This window comes from Haliotis rufescens, unplaced genomic scaffold (assembly GCF_023055435.1).
Source record: "Haliotis rufescens isolate VD_foot unplaced genomic scaffold, xgHalRufe1.0.p SCAF_9, whole genome shotgun sequence".
Taxonomy (NCBI): Eukaryota; Metazoa; Mollusca; class Gastropoda; order Lepetellida; family Haliotidae; genus Haliotis; species Haliotis rufescens.
This window is the reverse complement of record NW_025964383.1, coordinates 24375126-24394832: the sequence shown is the minus strand read 5'-3', so window position 1 is coordinate 24394832 and position 19707 is coordinate 24375126. Positions and strand designations below refer to the sequence as shown.

At 39.4% G+C, this 19707-nt stretch overlaps 1 protein-coding gene across 6 annotated transcripts in view; it reads left to right on the top strand.

Annotated features, from left to right (window-relative positions):
• The window catches only part of LOC124117022 (fibronectin type-III domain-containing protein 3A-like), a 175147-nt gene that overhangs the window by 128052 nt on the left and 27388 nt on the right, over positions 1–19707 (top strand). For all 6 annotated transcript variants that reach the window (XM_046478693.2, XM_046478691.2, XM_046478692.2 and 3 more), the window contains 3 exons: positions 9540–9700; positions 12996–13191; positions 15965–16105. In XM_046478693.2, the coding sequence (XP_046334649.2) occupies positions 9540–9700; positions 12996–13191; positions 15965–16105 (498 nt within the window). The remainder of the gene's footprint in view (positions 1–9539; positions 9701–12995; positions 13192–15964; positions 16106–19707) is intronic.

Below are 19707 nucleotides of genomic sequence, written 5' to 3'. Positions count from 1 at the left end.
AGATGTTTATCACAGGCTGTCAGAGCTGTCCCCATACGCCAATGTTAAATACTAGGTTTTCACTGTTTGGCTAAATGAAATAGTGAAATGAATTCAAAAGCAATGACACTAATCCCAAGACCCCAACCCAAGACCCCAGACCCCACCCCACCCCACCCCACCCCAGGTTTTACAGTATGCCAAGTGCCAGTTGGATTCCCACTAGTATAATGGAGGATTGCGGGGAATACTGTACCGCTCAGAGTGGCCTTGACTCGCAAGGGGCCACAGGCGGCGCCACTATTCCCCCGTGCTTAGTCGTGTGCTTTTTGGCATGCAAGAAACCTGTCACTGTGGGTTCGAATCCCAGTTCGCCCTGTTTATGTTTCGGGGTTTGTCAGAACCCTACCTGTGTCTGTGGGTTTCCCCAAGGTGGTAAACGTCTAATCCTGCATTGCTTCGGGCTTTTCTGCTACGTGAAGTCGACATCCTGTGATATGACTGAATGTTCAAAATAGCATTAAACCCAGGTCATTGATTGACTCTAAGCATTGTAACACTAAGGTGATCATAATTCCCACACTTTAACATAGATTTAATTTGTTGTACGCTACGATCACTTTGTGGATCACTTTGTTGACCAGGGACCAGACATATAGATTTTATCAAAGTGAGCAATATAAGGATTTCCAAACCCTGTAATCGGCCAAGCACGTAACTGGTGTTCCTGTTGCGGTATCGAATAGACACCAACTGTACAAGCTCTGAAAAACCCAGGTATTCGTACACAGTGGTTTATGTCTCAAGAATCTGAAAGTGATAATTTCAGCTGAATGTAACAAAAGAGGAAATAGTAAGTACCGGGGTAGTTTAGAAAAGGGATAATGGCTGGAATTTAAAACATTGGCGGTGTACTAACTTTCCTCATGGTCTAACCATGATGGCTACATGTTGAGGGTGTGGTGACTTATTACTTGATGAGGAAACATGATTTACTGCAGGATATCCTTATTAGCTGCTATCGAAATCTTGAATGATCGTGGCTACCTACCAGCGCCCGACTTCCGACAGCTTGTTGATTTCTGTTCATCCGCAGTCTCTGTGTTTGGACTTTGAGCTATACTAGAGGTAGAAGGATTCATTCAATCATTCTATATATCCGACCACGGTACAAAATGTTGGTGTCATTACTTATATGAATCAAATCAATATGCATCATTTTCCTTGGGCAAATCATCCACCTCTTATCAAGATTTCCTACTGTTTTCAACATTGCACTATCATAATAATCCTTTTCATGGTTACCAAAATAACCCTAATCAGTAGTAGAAATTGAGTTTGTTTAACACCTAATAATATGTGGAAAAAAACATCTCAAAATGACCCAGTTTTACTCTATATCTGTCGCTATCGTAAATTCAATCCTGTATTTAATCACTCACAATTGAAATTTTCCTCACACTGGAGTTATCTCAGTCTGCAAAGGTCAGCCAAAAATTATCCATGCATTTATACATCCAGAGATCTCTAAAAGACAAATTCGAGCTGGTAGACAAATGTATTTTTGGCACAGACAAAGATATCTTTCTGTGAATTTGAAATGCCTAGCAGGCTAATAGCAGTAGTTGTCTTCTATATCCCACCAGCCCATTGAAATATTTAGCAGCCACAGGCTATCAGGCTTGCATTGATTTCTAATGTTGGTACTATTTTTGTACCATGCATTTGCACTTCTCTGCAGTGGTGTTAAGTGTGGTATATTTGATGAAGCATACCCTTAGAGTTTGGCATACACTGTTTACAGGCTTAAATCTATTTAAATCTACCAAATATGTGGACTCTGGCCAACTGTTGTTTATAAATACCTTCACCTACCACACGCATTTAATCAATATTCCTTCATTTGTACCATGTGGTAATACTTCTGCAACATGGGAACCTAGGGAAGATTAATGTTTATCAAAGGCTTGATTTGTCATCTGTTTCATGCTAGCACAAATCACTCCATTGTTTGCATGTCTGGGCACATGTTGCATGGACCAGTGGCAGGTAGTTTGACAGAACCTGAGGGGGAGATACCAGAAGCGACACCTGCACTAACGAGGCCGTCACACCTGGCACGTGTAGATTGCAGCACCACCCGGGGCTGAATGGTTTGTCACCTACTTGTGGCTACCATGGCCTGATCAGCCACAAGTTGAAGGCATTAGCCTCATTTTCGAAGATCTCTATCACCAGATTATTTATTCAACCTGAGGATATATATTCATATGGCACATCGAGCAGGATTAACATACTGTTTCTGTGGAATAGATAAATAGCTTATGTGTGATTTCTTTTGAAATTACTTACAGAAAATCCAATAGTTTCATAACAGTGACGTGTATCTACTTTGTTCAAGTGGTCTGTGTTACGGAAGAATAACAAACATTCAAAAATATAATATCCTCAGTACTGAACATTTATCAGGGAATATTATAGGTAATGCCAAAATTTCATTTGTATATTGGGTACAATGTGTGAAGCCCAATTTCTAATGTCCCCTGTCGTGATAGTGCTGGAATATTGCTAAAATCGGTGTAAAATCACACGCTCATTTGTATATTTCAACTTTTTGAAGTTGTTTAAGATCTGAGAGATGCATTTCCCAGTTCAAAATGTCTGTGATGAGGAGGACCAGCATCCTGACTTTCTACTTCATCTGCAGATGATGTTTACTTCCCGGTCCCCTCCTGTTATGTGTTAAGTTATCAAGCTAATGTCAGTTTCATGTTGTTCTCTGCATGTTCATGGCTGCATGTTCAACTAATACCCCAGTGTTATCTTCCGCTACTGTGTACAATTCACACGCGGGACTTCCACAGCCAATCAGCTTCCTGGGGGCCTCGTGCAGGTTTTTCCAAACCTGTCAATCATCTATTTGTAGCCCAACATCCAGCCAGTCGTATCGCAGATGTAATTCTAATTGATAAAAAACCAGAGCAATGAATGAAATCTATTTTGGTAGTGGTATGTATTTGTAAGTTTCAGTGAGCATTATGACGAGAGGAAATTGTCTTGAATTTAACTTCATCTTGAAGTGTATAAATAGGAAATAGATATATCTGCGGATTGTAAGCTAGTAATTATATTTAATTATTGCGAAGTTGTTCTTCAAGTATAGTTGAGACATAATGTTGAGTGGAGGTGGATACAATGGAAGATGTTTGAAACATGGCTTCACAGGTAAAGAATTAATTCTTATGAACTACATGTATTTAAATATAAATAATCAATACACAGTATATTTTTTCATTTCTCTTCTGTAAAACAACTTGAACACTGATATTTTAGATTATTATTTATTTATTTTCTTTTACCATGATTTATGATGCTGATATCCAGTCTGTTAAACATTTCTTAAAAATGTGCAAATTATTATATGTGCTGTTCAATATTAGGATATTCCTGGCAAAGGTTTTCATATTTCCACCAATAGAATGCTTCAGATTGATGCTATTTACAATTTTTAAAACATAATGATAAGGAAAATATCCTGTTAAGAATTTATGTCGTGGAGATTTTCTAAGGTGATGTCTCTTTATAAACATTTTTTCACTACAATTTTCTGAACTGAAGTATCAGAGTACATTTACCGGGTTTTACCTGGTTTTACAAAAGTAGGGGTCCAGGGGACCAGCAATAATTAATTTTAGGGTCCTTACAGGCGATATGAGGGTCCTTTAAAGTAATGAAATGGTGTAGTACACTTTGATAATTATTTAGAGCCTGGAATGAATCAATGATCATGTGGACAGTTGTCATGATTGATGGGTGAAAGAACAGATACCCATAACTGCTGTTGATGTGCTGTAGGTGCAATGAATGTTAATGTGCGTTCCTCGGGACTCAGTATTTTTGTCTGTGTCCATTCTCTACATTTGTGCGTACTGGCGTACATATGTGCGTCGTGTAAAACCCTGCATTTACAAATAAATATATCATGTAAAGATGAAAATATGTACGTCACATTACACTAAGTGTTCAACAATTGGAAGGGATACACTACCCGACAAGAAGGGTGTGATGTTAGACTATCACAGGTCTCTTGGGCAATAATTATTAGTTTAAATCATAATTTCTAGATTATGTAAATAATAAGAACAAGTTGTCCCTATAAGAGACTGAAGTCCTTGTAGTGTCCACATATCTAGACTTGCCTATTAGGAGGATAGGATTACCACACATCTATGGACTTATCTTTCAGTACAGCCAAGGAGCAAGGCTAGGTGTGATTGTGCGGAAGTAGAGCATGGGTTATTCTTGACACACCCACCCTCTGCCTGCCGACAGGGCTCAAGTAGTGGGGCAACATGTGGCTCTTCATCCCTGCTTGTCTCGCATACAAACTCACAAACCACCACATTTTGGCAGTCTAGCTTGTTCAGTTTCTGAAAAATGAATAAATTCTCTAGCTCCTTTCTGTTATGTATCAATCTGTGACTTTTCTGAAGTCCGAGTCCTGTAAAAAAATGTCTTAGGATCAGTTAATGCTCGACCATACACTGAGACTAAAATCTACTGAAAATAATGCCAAAATACAAGGATGCTTAAAAGGTTGAGATATGGACTATGTTAAAAGACAACTTACAAACAAATACGATCGAGGGCTGGTCAAAAAGTTAATGTTTTGTTAACAATTGTGAAAGTGTTTTTAATTTTAGTGGTGAACTGATGCCCTTTGATAGTTTTTATTGTTTAAACAAATATTTTTGCGTTTACATGGCAACACGTTTCATATATTTATTCACGACAACTAATTTACCTTTGGGTGGGGAGGTGGTGGGGAGGGGGGTGCTGGCTTGCCTATTAATATGACTGTTGGATGTGATGTCAGATGTCCTTTTAAAACAACTAGTATTCAATGTTTAAGGCTTGCAAGAATGACAAACAAAAACTTGTGGCCTTGTTTACCATTTGTCGAGTAAAATCATATGTAACAAAACTACCATTTGATATATATCACAAAGACACGTGTGTGCTACTTTATTTATCGAGCGGATAATATACTAGTCAGCATTTATTGTTGGGGCCGTCCTGGAGGCTTGGGGCTATTGTATCTTAATCTAGGGCCTCCCTTAATCTTTCATTTTTACCATTATGTTTACAGCAATGACAACATGACTTCCATGCTTAATTTTGAACACTGCCAGTAATCCCATATCGGCTAATATGACCTGGGGAACAGTTGATGCTAGGTCAAGGGAAGACCTTGTTCAGTGTCAATGTTAATAGCCTGATTTTGAAATAGCAGGGTATAAACATGGAGATTTTCTCTGCATCATAATGGAGGAAGCCTGTTTCCTACAGTGTTTCTTCGCAGTGTTTCTTCACAGCGTTCAGCAGAAGTGGAGCTCTGTTTTTTGTAGTTTCATGTATGCAGGGTTTTTTTAGGTGGTGAGGTGAGGTGAAATTTGGGTTAACGTCGCGTCCAAGATTATTGCACTTCATGCCGCAGTTTAACATGAATACCCCACTCACACAGTATACTGACTCCGAGCTGACCAGTCCTTGTTTTAGCCCCTTAATGCCGAGCGCCAGACAGGGTAACAACAAGTACCATCTATTAACGTCTTTTGGTATGATGCGGTCGGGGATCAAACCCCGGACCTTCCGCGCTCCAGGCGGACGCTCTACCACTAGACCACGGAGGCGGTCTGGTTTTTTTGAGAGCTTGGAGACACATACCGAGGAAGAGGAATTTTTAGAAGTTGGAACGGCTTGTTGATATTCCACTGACAGTTTGGAAACTACCTGGAGGTGCTGGAGTTGGCAGCATAGAGATTTGTTACGTACACCACACCCACACCACATGTACACCGCAGGTAACACAAGATACGTAGGTCCTTGATGTCGGCAGTCACGTTTACTACACAAGTCCTGACAACAGCAGTATAAGTGCCTTTGTTTATTGTAAGCATTTCTGTCTGAGGTGGTCAGATTTACATCTAAATGTTGAAGGGCTTATGTGCATTGGACCTGTTTCCTGGTTAAAGAATTCATCAGTTTTCAGTTATCAAATTGGTGCCTTTCACGAAAAACATGTCACAATGCAAATTTACTGTTATTGGGTATCTGTATATACAGTAAACTACGGTTATAATGAACTCAAAGGGACTACTAATTTTAGTTGTAGTTGTAACCGTAGTTCGCTATAAGCATATATACAGCATAACTACAGCAAATATTCGGGACCAAAAAAGTAAGTTCGTTATATCCATCAGTTCGTTATAAACACGTTTGTTATAACCGTAGTTTACTGTATAGACATACATACTACAGATATATACATACAATCACTGGATTGTCTCATCCAGACTTGATTATTTACAGACCGCCGTCATATAGCTGGAATATTGCTGAGTGCGGCGTAAAACTAAAACAAAACAAAAAACAACCCTGACACACATGCACGTGCACATGCACGTGCACACACACACCAACACACACCAACACACGCACACGCACACACACACACACATCGCAGCTGATTTGTCATGATATAGTTGAAATGCAGTGTTGACAGGGATTCATAAAAAAAGGGCTATTTTGGTTAATATTTTGTAAACATAAGGTGTTTAGAGATTGACCGAGTGAGTGAATTAGGCTTTCAAGTTAGCCAGCTATATCTTGTTGGCATGTTATGTATAATCTGGCCTAGATTAGGCACACCAGTAGCAGACAGTGTAAACATCGTCCAATGCCTTCACTGGGTACGATGACACAATACATCAGCCAGGTCACAAGGTAGAATTGTCCACCGTAGTCTTCTTCTACAAAACTGTCTTTACTTAACAACTCTCATAATGCTGTGTCAATTCATAGGACATGCGATGGTTGTAGCGCTAAGATCCCTTAGTGGCTCAGGTGGTCGTTGAACAAACAATATAAAATGGAATCATGCTCATATCAAGACAAGCAAAGGGTGGTAGAGAATGCTTGGGTCCTAGCATGTACCGTATTTGACGTAATAAGCGCCTAGGGCGCTCTCAAAATTAGAAATATTGGGCGCTTATTAGAATATTATTTTGAGTTGAAAGATCGTAAATTTCGTGGTTTATGCTAACAGCCTGAAATGTTTACATACGACAGATATATTTTTCAAGAATTTAATTGCCCATAATTAAGGGTGATATAACACACGAGTGCGTATTATGCATGAATAAATAAGTCTTGTGTACATTGATCAATCGGAAGGGGTGCTGATTGGGATTGTTCACTAGCCATTATATTAGCAAATATCGCCGTGGGCGCTTATTAGAGCGGGGCGCTTATTACGTTGAATACGGTATTCTATCTAGTTAGCTGTGGAACAAGATTCACCCTAGATATGAACCTAGGTCTGTTAAAACATACTGGTCAATGACCTGAGTAATTTGGCCTTGTCTCACTCATAAGCTGACAATCTATTTTGGACTAAAAATTATTAGGTCTTGAATCCAAGTGAATCACTGACAAATGAACCCTAGGGACGTCACAAAAGATTCCTTGAATTATGACTGTGGGACATTTGATCCATGTTGTGATTACATTCCTGTATTATTATGCAAGATTGAGGACTACTTTGGATGCCATGCGATTCCTCACGTTGCTGCTTCCTTAGCCATCCCAAAATAACAAACTTCCTACATCCTATGATTAAAACGTGTGATGGAATTAACATGTTTTATGGAAATTTAATAGAAATGCCAATCCTCCAAACCCTAAACAACATAGAAACTGTGAACAGAGCTTCCTACCAGTATCTCCTAGAAGAGCAAACTCTATATAAAAACTTTTCTGAAGGTGTAAGTGGCTTTGGAAGTCAAGCAAGGCCTTTGGACGTAATATGTAAACAATGGAAACATTAAGATGCCAAGATAATCACCAAGTACACAGCCTGGCAGGCCATTCCCAGATGAGTCTTGTCTGTACCTGGAGTGAAGTCTAACTAGATCTTGAAATACTTGGCAACTTTTCCCATTCTTTTCCCTACCTGTACAAGAGGGTGTGCTTGCAGATAAGCCAGTCTTAGATCACCTCCAGTAATCTACACTTGCCCTGGCACTAAAATGTTTTATCTGTGCTTCTGAAAATACCAGTGGTATTTTTCCTTTTCGCTCTGGCCTCACAAGGTGTGGAGGTGAATGAGAACATGTTTAGGTCCTGGACCAGCTTGATTACAGGCTGGCTATATTTACAGCCGTGATGGAGCTAATCTAGTGAACCGGTACTTGTGTACCGAGTTCTGACAAAGGATAATGCCCAGCATTTGCTGCCCGGAACAAGGACGTTAGTGGCGAAAATATTCATGAAATTCTTCCTTAAAAAAATAAACTGTAATGGATTTGGTTATGAAACAGAGCTAAATTGCACAAATATTTGTATCTTTGACACATATTGTATTCATTTGCAAGAGCTGTTGAAACAAGTGGAACTTGCTGTGGATGGAAACACAAATGTCTCCTTTACATAACAAGCGTTAGAAATTGAAGCATTCGGTGTTTAAAAAAATTGGGAAAAATGTATACCCTAATTACCATTGGAAGTGTAAACAATCTGAACATATGTTTAGCAAGTCATTAGTGTAAACCACAACAAAGATAATACTGACTTTAGCATCAAATTTGGTGTAAAAGCTTACAAATGACTCTGGAAATTGTGGTTTTTGGGTTTAGGTTTGCCAAAAAGAAGGGAACTGGCGATGACAAGTCATTCAGAGAAGCTGTGTAGATATAACAAACAAGCTAGTTGAAGTCGACTCATTGCTTGAAGCATCTCTATTATTTTCGTTCGAGTGTTTGGATGTGAAATGTGTCTCTCCATGTTTTTCTTCAACATTGATATAAATAATAGTTTCTGTAAGCTGGCAAGCCGATGTTAACACTGATAGCAGGAAATACCGGTGTAGATGTTCATTTTTGTTATGCTAACTTGGGAGAACTGTGGTTGAACTCAAGTTGCCATTAAAAAGCATCGTCAAAAAGTCACGAAAAGTTTGTTTCTCATCCTAGAGAAACAACAGCGCTAAGCCTCTTTGCTGTTTTTGTCTAGGTATTTTTAGCCAACTGTAAAGGAGAATGGTTTGTCTGTAGCAGGTTAAGATTGTTAGAATAACTTACTGGAGGTAAGATTATTTGGGTTGGAGGTTTGACAGGCATTTCGGCTTCATGTTTTGACATAAATAATGATCATACTGTGGCAACTTACTTAATTTCCTGTCAAAGCCTGAACTATTACTCAAGGCATAGAGCTTGCTTCACGTTTTGTATGGATATTATGGCTGTTCTTCACCTGGGTTTTTATCTCTCAAAATCAATTCTCCATTTTGGGGAAAAGATAGATAAGACTTCACAGGTCGTTATTCAGCTTCTTTATATAATAATTATGGGTCAAGAAACCCAACGCCTGCAAAAATAGGTCCTTTGGCAATCTGATACATGTCAAGCATTAGTTTTGCTTGTAAAAATGTGTTTGTATGTGGCATTTGACAGTGCGAAATGTTTGTTTTGGGTATTCACAGACTTTGTGTTTTGTTTCAGGCCCAGCAACTGTGAGGATGGTGTCCAACAACGGCCCACCATTACCGATGCCAATGCAGGTGCCGCCTGGTCACATGGTGCAACAAATAGTTGATGAATACGGAATTTTAACACATGTCATCCTATCTCCACAACCTCCAGTTCCTGGAAGCCCAATGACGGTCAGTACCAGATGATTACCATTGGTTTTTGCTTGCAACACTTTCCTTGCATAATAATGAGCCACTGTGGGTGTCAGGGCTTCGAGGTGATTATGGGATGGGGAAAAGTAGTACAGATGGAGTGAGTCATTCAGTGAGAAACAGATCAAGCGAGTTAGTGATTGTAGAAGTGAAAATGTTATGATTGTGTGAGCAGATTTGCTATCAAGGTTCAATGACACGATTTCACGCCAAAAAGTGGCATAGATTGTCACACGGCCCCAAAGGACTCATCAGTCATTGCACCCACCCTATCAGCGTAATGGAAACACCTTACGACAACAGCTTTTGATATCAAATATGTCAGTGCGCTTCTCCCTCAGTGCTTGAATCTAGGCACTTTCTAACTCTTAAAAGGGTTCTAGGCTTGGGCAGATTGGCAGCCCAAGTTGTTCAAAACCTGCACTCTTTGTGTATTAAGCCATGATCATGTAGATTAACCTAATAGTCTAGGACGACAGCATTGACAGGTCATGTCACAGATGGCACACATTCCGGACCGGGATGGAACATTGGAACAGACCGTGGACCCCCTTTAACATTATAGTTACGACAATTACCCTTGGACTTCCATGCTTCATTTGGGGAAGACAGGTAGCTTAGTGGTTAAAGTGTTCTCTCGTCACGCCCAAGACCCGAGTTTGATTCCCGACATGGGTACAATGTGTGAAGCCCTTTTCTGGATTCCCCTGCTGTGATATTGCTGGAATATTGCTAAGAGGACGTAAAATCACTCACTCACTCATGCTTCATTCCATACGCTGAAAGTGAAATCGAGCTGCATATTTGAATGCTTGTGAAACTGCATGGAGAAAAAGTGACGGCAGTTCCCTTCAGGTAAATAACGCGCATGGAATAATGCAGGACCAGTTGTATTCAAGATCAATGGCTTGAGTTGACAGCCAATCACTGACTGTCATCCCCACTATTGTTTGTTTGGGTCGATCACTATCTGTGACAGTTACAACTGAACATAGTACTAGAAGCATTGATTTCTCCTCACGCCTTAGGAAGGGACAGCTATGGACGTCACAAGCAGGATTGAATGACAGCTCTTTTGGAGTGACGTCATATGCTTTTTCCTCACAACCTCAACATCAATTTGTGACATTTCGGCTTTAAAAAGGGTGAAAGGTGTCAACCCTGATATTCAGTGATTATAACACATATTGTTGTGTTCAGCTGATATGGGACACGTATTAGAAAGATATTTGGGCATTGTGGTTTATATGCGTTGAACAAGGAGTCATCAGTGGCATACAGCTTACACAGGGCTACAGTGCAACACTGTCGCAAAGCTTCTGTAGGGACTATGAACGGAGACAGAACTGTTTGAATATTCTACAGCTACAGTATTCACTGCTTACTTCACTAACCACCTGTTAGATTGGTTGGTATGTTGTTTTATGCTGCACTCAGCAATATTCCAGCTATATGCCCGCGGTATGTAAATAATCGACTCTGGGCCAGACAATCCAGTGATTGATATCACGAGCATCAATCCACGCAATCAGGATCGATGACATGCATCAACCAAGTCAGTGAGCCTGACCATCCGATCCCGTTAGTCGCCTCTTACGACAAGCATAGTCGCCTTTTAAGGTAAGCATGGGTTGCTGAAGACCTATTCTAACCCTAATCTTCACGGGTCACCACCTGTTAGATCAAGAGCCATAAGAGTGTTGAGTACTTAGTTTTATGTCCTGCGTATGTACACAACACTGGAGCATTCATGGCCCAATGGTCTAAGTTGCATACTCAGCTGCCAAGAACAGCTCTTCATGGGTTCGAATCCCATCAATGTGATGCTCGGCTTGTGATGGGTATCACCAAAGTGGTAAAGAAATAAGACTTTGTTCAGTTTGAGCTGACCTTCCTCTCCGAGCTGACACTGGGCCTGAAATAAAATACTCCAGGTGGTGTGAGACCTCACTCAGTCACGAAGAGACCGCCTCCTTGGTCTAGTGGTAGAGCGTCCGCCCGGAGAGCGGAAGGTCCGGGGTTCGATCCCCAGCCGCGTCATACCAAAAGACGTTAAAATATGGTACTTGTTGTTACCCTGTCCAGTAGCTCGGCATTAAGGGGCTAAAACAAGGACTGGTCGGCTCAGAGTCAGTATACTGTATCTGAGTGGGGTATTCATGTCAAACTGCGGCATGGTATCTCAGTGAGCTAGCACTATAAATCGGCATCAGTCCGGACTAGTACAAGCAGCCACACACATACACATGCATGCATGTCGTTATATAAGTGCAATAATCTTGGACGCGACGTTAAACCCGATTTCACCTCACCTCACCTCACCTCACCTCACCTCACTCATGAAGATGGAGCGCAACCCATTCAAATATATGCAATACCAGTGTTTGAAATAAGCATGAAAGTCAAGGAGTCCTTGTTATAACCCTTATCTTACCATTTTGAAATTTAGAGGTTCCCTTTTTTTCAAATACCAGTTGAGCAATCCTCAAGTACCTCCTAAACTTTGAACACTTCAGTACAGATCACAAACAAATTAACCTTAATAGATGAAGTTTACATGATGCATTCTGCTTGCTTGATAACATCAAGGCTCAAGGTCTATTGGTCAGCAAACCTATACTGCATTTTTGTACATATATGTGTCGGTTTTGCAAAGTATACAATTGTAGCATGAGTGTAGATATAGACGTTTTGTCATGTTTATCTATCACTATTGAGTATGAAGGATTCTGAGAAAGAATGATTTTCATGTGGATATTTTTGTTCTCATTTGTCCATCATGAATCTTGATAATTAAACACTTTGCAAAAGTCATATATTCAGAACTAACTGTGAAGATTCCTTGAAGTCAGTCAGGATTCAAAATTAGTATAAGTCTGGTTGTCTGAGACTTGTTAGATTCAGGACATTGTCGACTACCCCTTTTACCAGGGGCGGTCGGGTAGCCTAGTGGTGAAAGTGCCGAAGACCCTGGGTTTGATTCCCGACATTGGTACAATGTGTGAAGCCCATTTCTGGTGTCCCCCGCCGTGATATTGCTGGAATATTGCTAAAAGCGGCGTAAAACCATACTCACTCACTCACTCACCTCTTTTACCATGAGGTAGATGTCAACAATGAAGCAGATCGTTTTTGCAGACTAGTGAAAACGGAAAATAATTTCTACCCCAGTGTGAGATACGTAAAAATCTGACTCTGATTGTGATTAATAAGACATGTGTGTTTTGAGAAATGTAAACCAGAAAATGTGAACTAGTTTCTCTTGTGTTTTCAGGGAGGACCAAACAGTGCATCCCAGTATTACCCCAACCCATACGGGCCTCACTACACAACCCACCCCCAGTACACCACCCACCCACCTCACCACCACCCACATGCGGTCCCCCCTCACATGCACTCTGGGATGCCCCACATACAAACCCCACCCCAACACAATCACTGTAACACCCATGCACCGGTCCACTCCTCAGGTGAGTACTGACTTTTTATTAAAAAGCATATTTATATTTCTAGGCGGATCCAGTTGGGATGGGGGCATGCCTTTGAAAACCAAATGTATAAACACACAATGCCATTTAGTAAGTGGTCACATATAACAAATGTTGTATTTGGGATAACGCTTTCTTAGTAAAGTTCTTTTTAGGATTGATTCCTATCCGGGATTCGAACTCACACTGCCAGAGTGAGGCACCTAATCACCAGCACACAAAGTTGGCGATCTAACCCATTCAGCCACCGAGGCTTTCACTAAAATGAAAGTCCAACAACTGGTTGTCTAGATCACATACTTTGTGTACCCCTCTGATAAGTGTAAATTGGCACGGCTCCCATGGCCGAAAGCTATGAACACACAATGCACACTCTGTCAGTGTGGGTTCGAATCCTGGATGAGACTCAACCCAAAATAGTACGAGAATGTGTACTTTACTCAGAAAGAAAGTCCCTAATATAACATTTATTACAAATGTAGTATGATGTAGGCAGTAAAAGTATGGGGGAGATGATTTTGATATTTTAGACCCCTCCCTATTAGTAATGCTGGATCCGCCCTTGTATGTTGGACTCAGAATGATGGCAGCGGCTGTCTGATTTGTGTTGGCTTAAAGTACCAGCTCAGACTTGTATAACCCTTATTGACCCACTGGACCGGTCATTTTAAGGATATGGAAATCTTGAAATATTGCTTTGAACACTATCAGACATGTCCCTTACACATGAAAGTTTTGGACCTTTGGCCACTTTCAGGTCCAGTGTTTGGGTGGTAATATTTACACAAAATCAAATTTCTTGATGATTTAATAATTTTGTGGATATACCATAGAATAATCGGCCATAGATATAAATATGCCAGCCATGGTTCTGAGTCTTGCATACTTATAAAGGATGGGAAGAAAAACAAATATTTATATATATATATATATCATGTAATGGGGTATGAAATAAATTCATATCAGCTTTGATGGGGCATAAATACAGATAAACATGCTCAATAACCTACAACACTTCCTCTGTTGGCCCCTCATGTTTTATTGATGAGGTTTTTATGTTGAAAAAAGTAAAGCTATTTCAATGTACTTCACATTGAATTTCTTTTAATATATATATAAAAGAACAATTAAATCCTTTCAAATGAACCAAATAAATGTTGTATGTTTGGAAAAAAAACTTTATTATGATATCATCAGAATATTTGCAAAATATTACATGTCTGAAAACATTTTTCATTGTCATTAACTGGAAAGTAGTTTTTTGGGGAGTGCTGTATGTTATGTATAGGATAAAACACGCCTCCGAGGTTTGGGTTGAAAATGTAAAACCTTGACTTTGGGAAAAGCCTTTGGGCTCACAATTTTCAACCAAAACTTCGGAGGCATGTTTTATCCAAGTTATGAACCGGTTAACCCTGGTTATTAGGTTTACCCGAGGTTGTCAGGAACCTGATGCAATATAGGGTAATACGGTGATAGGTTTAAAATGGTTTGGACAGGGGATGTACTGGGAGTTTTGACAAACATTGACAGCTGGTCATGTTGAAAGGTTGTATATTTCACCACGGAGCAGTGCCACCTGTACAGGATTGATCACTCATGAAACACTGTGTGGTTGAGATATGCTATAAACAAGGGTGAAAAATGAGTACAAAGGATTATATTATAATGGTAATGGTATAGACTTGCTTAGACAAAAAAACACACATCATTATAATCAGTAGAATATTGTTTGAAACAAGGGTATTTTTACTGTGACAAAACAGTAAATAAATTTGTTATCCTTGATGAATAAAAGTTGGGTTTTTTCACAATATATTCAGCCTATAAAAACCTTCAATTAACTAGATTATGAGTTCTGTGAATATTCATAGACCTTGTTCAGACAATATAAAAATTGATTGTGATTGTCATGAATTATGAGTATAATGTTTCAGTAAGTATAATTTTGTATTTATTATCCACGTAGGTGGAAAAGTAATTTTTGGTATTTCTCTCCCGACAAAAGATGTGAAATGAACATAGCCAATTTAATGTATTATTAATTGCAATGGTCAACAAGTTAATGAGATCTATTCCCATTTGTGATAGTGCAGAAATGTTATTTGGAGTGATTTAATGATTTCCGGGTCATATCACACACAACTGTCATACCGAATAACAAAGTAACAATGAGCTCATTGAAAGTTCCGGGCTGGGGCTCAACATTGAGGTAGACGTCTCCCAAATGGAGCAGTATAAAGAGGAAGCCTCTTACCACATAGACAATAACATATGGTAGCCTTCATTTGATAACTTCTCATGCAATTGTTAGAATTAACTACATCTATCCTCCCCTTGACTATACAAAAACATATATTTAAGTTATTTTGCTAGTTTTGATGTTATTATGAGGGTAAAGTATTTTGTTGCATGTTAGAAGGAAGTGATGTGTCAAGGTATAGCCATGGAGTCCCTGCTGACACGTCAGTGACAATACTGTTGTTGTCTGTGGTGAAATATACAAACTAAGACCATTACAGGCATTTCAGCCTGCTGTCTTTGCTTCAGTGGGTACACCCAAGCAGACATTGCCAAAATTTGTACTTGTCATGTATTGATTGCTCTCATTATTGAACAGTTGGTCTATCTCTGATAGGTCAGCCACACAAATAGTCTGCTAGTCACTTGTCTGCGATATATGCAAATTTCTCAACTGGCTTTTGATGACATTTGTCGAAATCAACATTAATCAATATCATAATGGACGCTGAAGGACCAAGCCCCCCTGTCAATTCACCAGAAGATCGGAACATGCGACAGAGATCAAAAGTAAGGAAGAAACTGGAGAGGAGGAGGACGGATGGCTACTACCAGCAGACCCGCCCACCCACAAGGCGGAGAGGAAACCCAGGGGGTGAGGACCTGTCTGTCCATGCCACTAATAATAAAGTCATTGTCTTGTCAAGTCCTCAGGGTTAAACAGGTCATGAATAACCACAGATCAGTATTATATGTCAATGAAAGTATTAGTCCTCAGTCAGAGTATATCTCAACGACTAACTTGCAAAATGTCTGTTGGAAACATGTTAGAGATTTTGTGCTAAATGCAGTTGTCCTATTTACCATGTCATTTATTGATAGATCTTCACGTTAAAAAAAATAGTGATTTAGAAAACATTTACCTCATAGAAAAGACCTATCACCTATGGATGTATGTGCAACGTAACCAATTACAATTCAAATTTTGGAAATTAGAGCTATTGCAATATGTCAAAAATGTTATGTTATGCAATGATCAGGTACAGACAATACATCATTTTGGGCAAAATACTTAGACTGACTTAGTATTGGCTGATCTGTGGTTTGCCCCAAACTGTTAAATACTTCCTCTTCCTAGTGTCTGTCATGATGATGAAAATGTCAATCAGGTTGTAATGTGGATGAAAATGTGAAACAGGTGGTCATTGTGATGAAAATGTGATTCAGGTGGCTATGGTGATGAAAATGTGAAACAGTTGGTGTTATGGTTGTTTGATAGGTGGTCACCAGAGATGACAAACACACAGGACTGATTTATCGTCCCACTGTCTGGTCAGATGCTCACGCTTGACCACTGGTCCATTGATTAGTTATGTTGCCGTAATAAATGACCACTGTGTATTAAACATTCATTTATTCACTTGCTCACATATCACATTCATTTACTTGTGACTGGCATCCATCCCTCAGTGTTCATGTTGTACTTGCAGTTCATGATACAGTTTTATGTTCGCATCTTTGTGTGAAAACTGTAACAATTAACACCCATTTTAGATCCTATAAACATGATAAACAAGAAATTTAGGATTGGGAATAAAAATGCAAATGTAGTTAAGGTTACAAACTGATACCAATCCTTTTGTGTTTGTGCACCTGTACCGGGATATATAAAGCTGAAAATCTATATCCCTAGTAATATATAATCATGTTAACCCCCACCTTGTATCCAGTCTGCTCCCTGGTTTATTCTGAGCAGCTGCTACTGTAATAATTACATTCATTTCACTGATGTAGACATGAAGCCCACATTTTCATAAAATATTTTGCCCCTGTATGAGGACTGGGTGTATATCTACCACTGCTGAATTATTCAATGTACATGTAACTAGAAGTGACATTGGTCTCATGTAGTGTATTGGCTGTATTGATTGTCAAGCCAGGAGGAAGTTGAATAGCATATACAGGTCAAGGTTACTTTCAGGTTCAACACAAAGGATAAAATTTATGTAATAACAAATTTCACCAGGAATTGTTTCAAAAACTGATTTGTCAACTAACGGAAAATTAGATCAGAGGATATTCATATCTTAACTGTTGAAACAGGAACAGAAGATGTTTTCAGTTTGTCAATGTGTCTACTTTCTGTTTAGCTTCATAGAATTACGAGATTCAGTATACCTGGGTTTTCATTTGTAGTCCATCAATAGCCCAGGTAAATTATTTTCCGGTTATGTAAGATCTGTCGGGTAATTTCATAGAATTAAATTTATACTCCATTCAAATGAATGTAGTAGAGAGGGAAGTGTTCCACGATCTTCAGTCAGAATTGCATGTTTCTTTACAAGACTTACAGAAAAGCATAACGGTAAGTGATAATTCATTGTGATAGCATTGGGAGATTCTGTCTTCCCAAATCCTGTCCATGTGATGGTGATTTGATAATTCCCTATTTCCCTTACTACTTGACTTGAGACTCATCAGGGGAAGTGAAGGAAATGAAACAATCAGCTATTGGAGATTGTGTCACAGAGAGGAACACCTTTCATTTCTGTTACCGGAGTATATAGATTGCAAGATAAATATTCATTTCGTTCAGCATGTTAATGAGTTCTGACGTGCACTCTATTGCTTGCACATCTTCATTTGCAAGTCTGAAATTCCTGTGGGCAAAGTAAGACTGGCATAGCTCTCCACTGTGTGTTGTCTTAATGACTGGTTAGAATAGCAGTTTGTGGCCTCCATTTGAGCTAAGCATCTGTCAATCGGTGACGTGATCATTTTGGTTCCATTGAGTGACTTTGATCTCATTTTGTGAATACCTTGGAGTGCTGGTTTTAAATGCTGGTTGATCATAAAGCTGTCACATAGTGTGGGATGGCATCTATTAGATCTACTTCATTACTTTGATGGGCATGTTATGTGAAATAGCATGTGGCATGACAACCAAATGAAAACTATGCTTTCTTTCATGTAGCAAAACTGTTTCTTTGAAACAAGTGGGAACAAGCTTGGCTAGGTTTTGTGTGAGAGCAGATGAAACAGTGAGATATGTTTATGCAAGTTTCTTTGGATCTGTCGGACACTTGTTTTGAATCTACACATGAATCGACCATACTTTTTTAAATTGTTCTTACAAAATAGGTCCTACTCCGCAAAGTTGATCACATCACGTAAAAAATATGAAAAAATTTAGACGGTACACGGTACACATGCTTTGCAAATCCTGCAATTGACCGAAATTGGCACAACAGTTTACGACCGGATGTCAGTTTTGTTACATGATTTTGTTTGGACTGTGCATAGACTCGTTAGTCCAGCCAAAATATAACTCCATAATTCCAGCCTAGTCCGGCAAAGGTGGAAACAGGACTTGTATGGTCAGTTAACGCCTTACCTCAGGAAGATGACTGTTCTCAATTTGAGACGAAACTCGACAAAAATATCTATTTACTTGGAATACATTGGATTTACTTGCTTATAGAGTATTGATAGCGAACACTGAGTTAACTCTCAACCGACCCTAGCATCATAAGATGGGCGTTAACATGATAATATCAGTCACTGGCTTGTCTGGTTCAGACTTACTTATGGGTACAATGTGTGAAGCCCATTTCTGGTGTCCCCCGCCGTCATATTGCTGGAATATTGCTAAAAGCGGCGTAAAACCAAACTCACTCACTCACTCACTCACTCAGACTTAAGGGCTTTTGTCATACAACTTGAATATTGTTTGAGCATGGTATTAAAAAAACAATCCCTGCAGTTGTGGAGCGCACAGTAATATGACTCACACATCTCTCTCTCCCCCCCCCTGAACTCAAGCCAAGTTCAAGGACAGTCACGATCTGTAATCTTTACCCTTGTGGCAAAGCAACACAACCTCTGATTTAAAAACCAAACTTAGAATCTTTTTTCAACAATTAATCCTTACTTTGTCATTCAACCATTCCTATCTTGGGAAATGAATACCAGCTAATTCAGTTGCTATCTGCCAGGAATTTGAAATATCTTAAGTGAAGAATTAGAACACATGATTTCAGGACTGTTTCTACGCTGTTGGGGTGTCGCTATCTTTTGTTTACAACCAGTTTCAGTGAAATCTGTGTCACTGAAATAAGATCCAGCCACTATGTTTCATCAACAGCTGGTTTGTATATAAGTTTCTCATGAGCACAGACCCTGCCGACTGGGTTCTGTCTCTATCTTATCCTGTATGCTAATTAGCTCTGGAGGACTCACTATCTGTCCGCCCTAGTA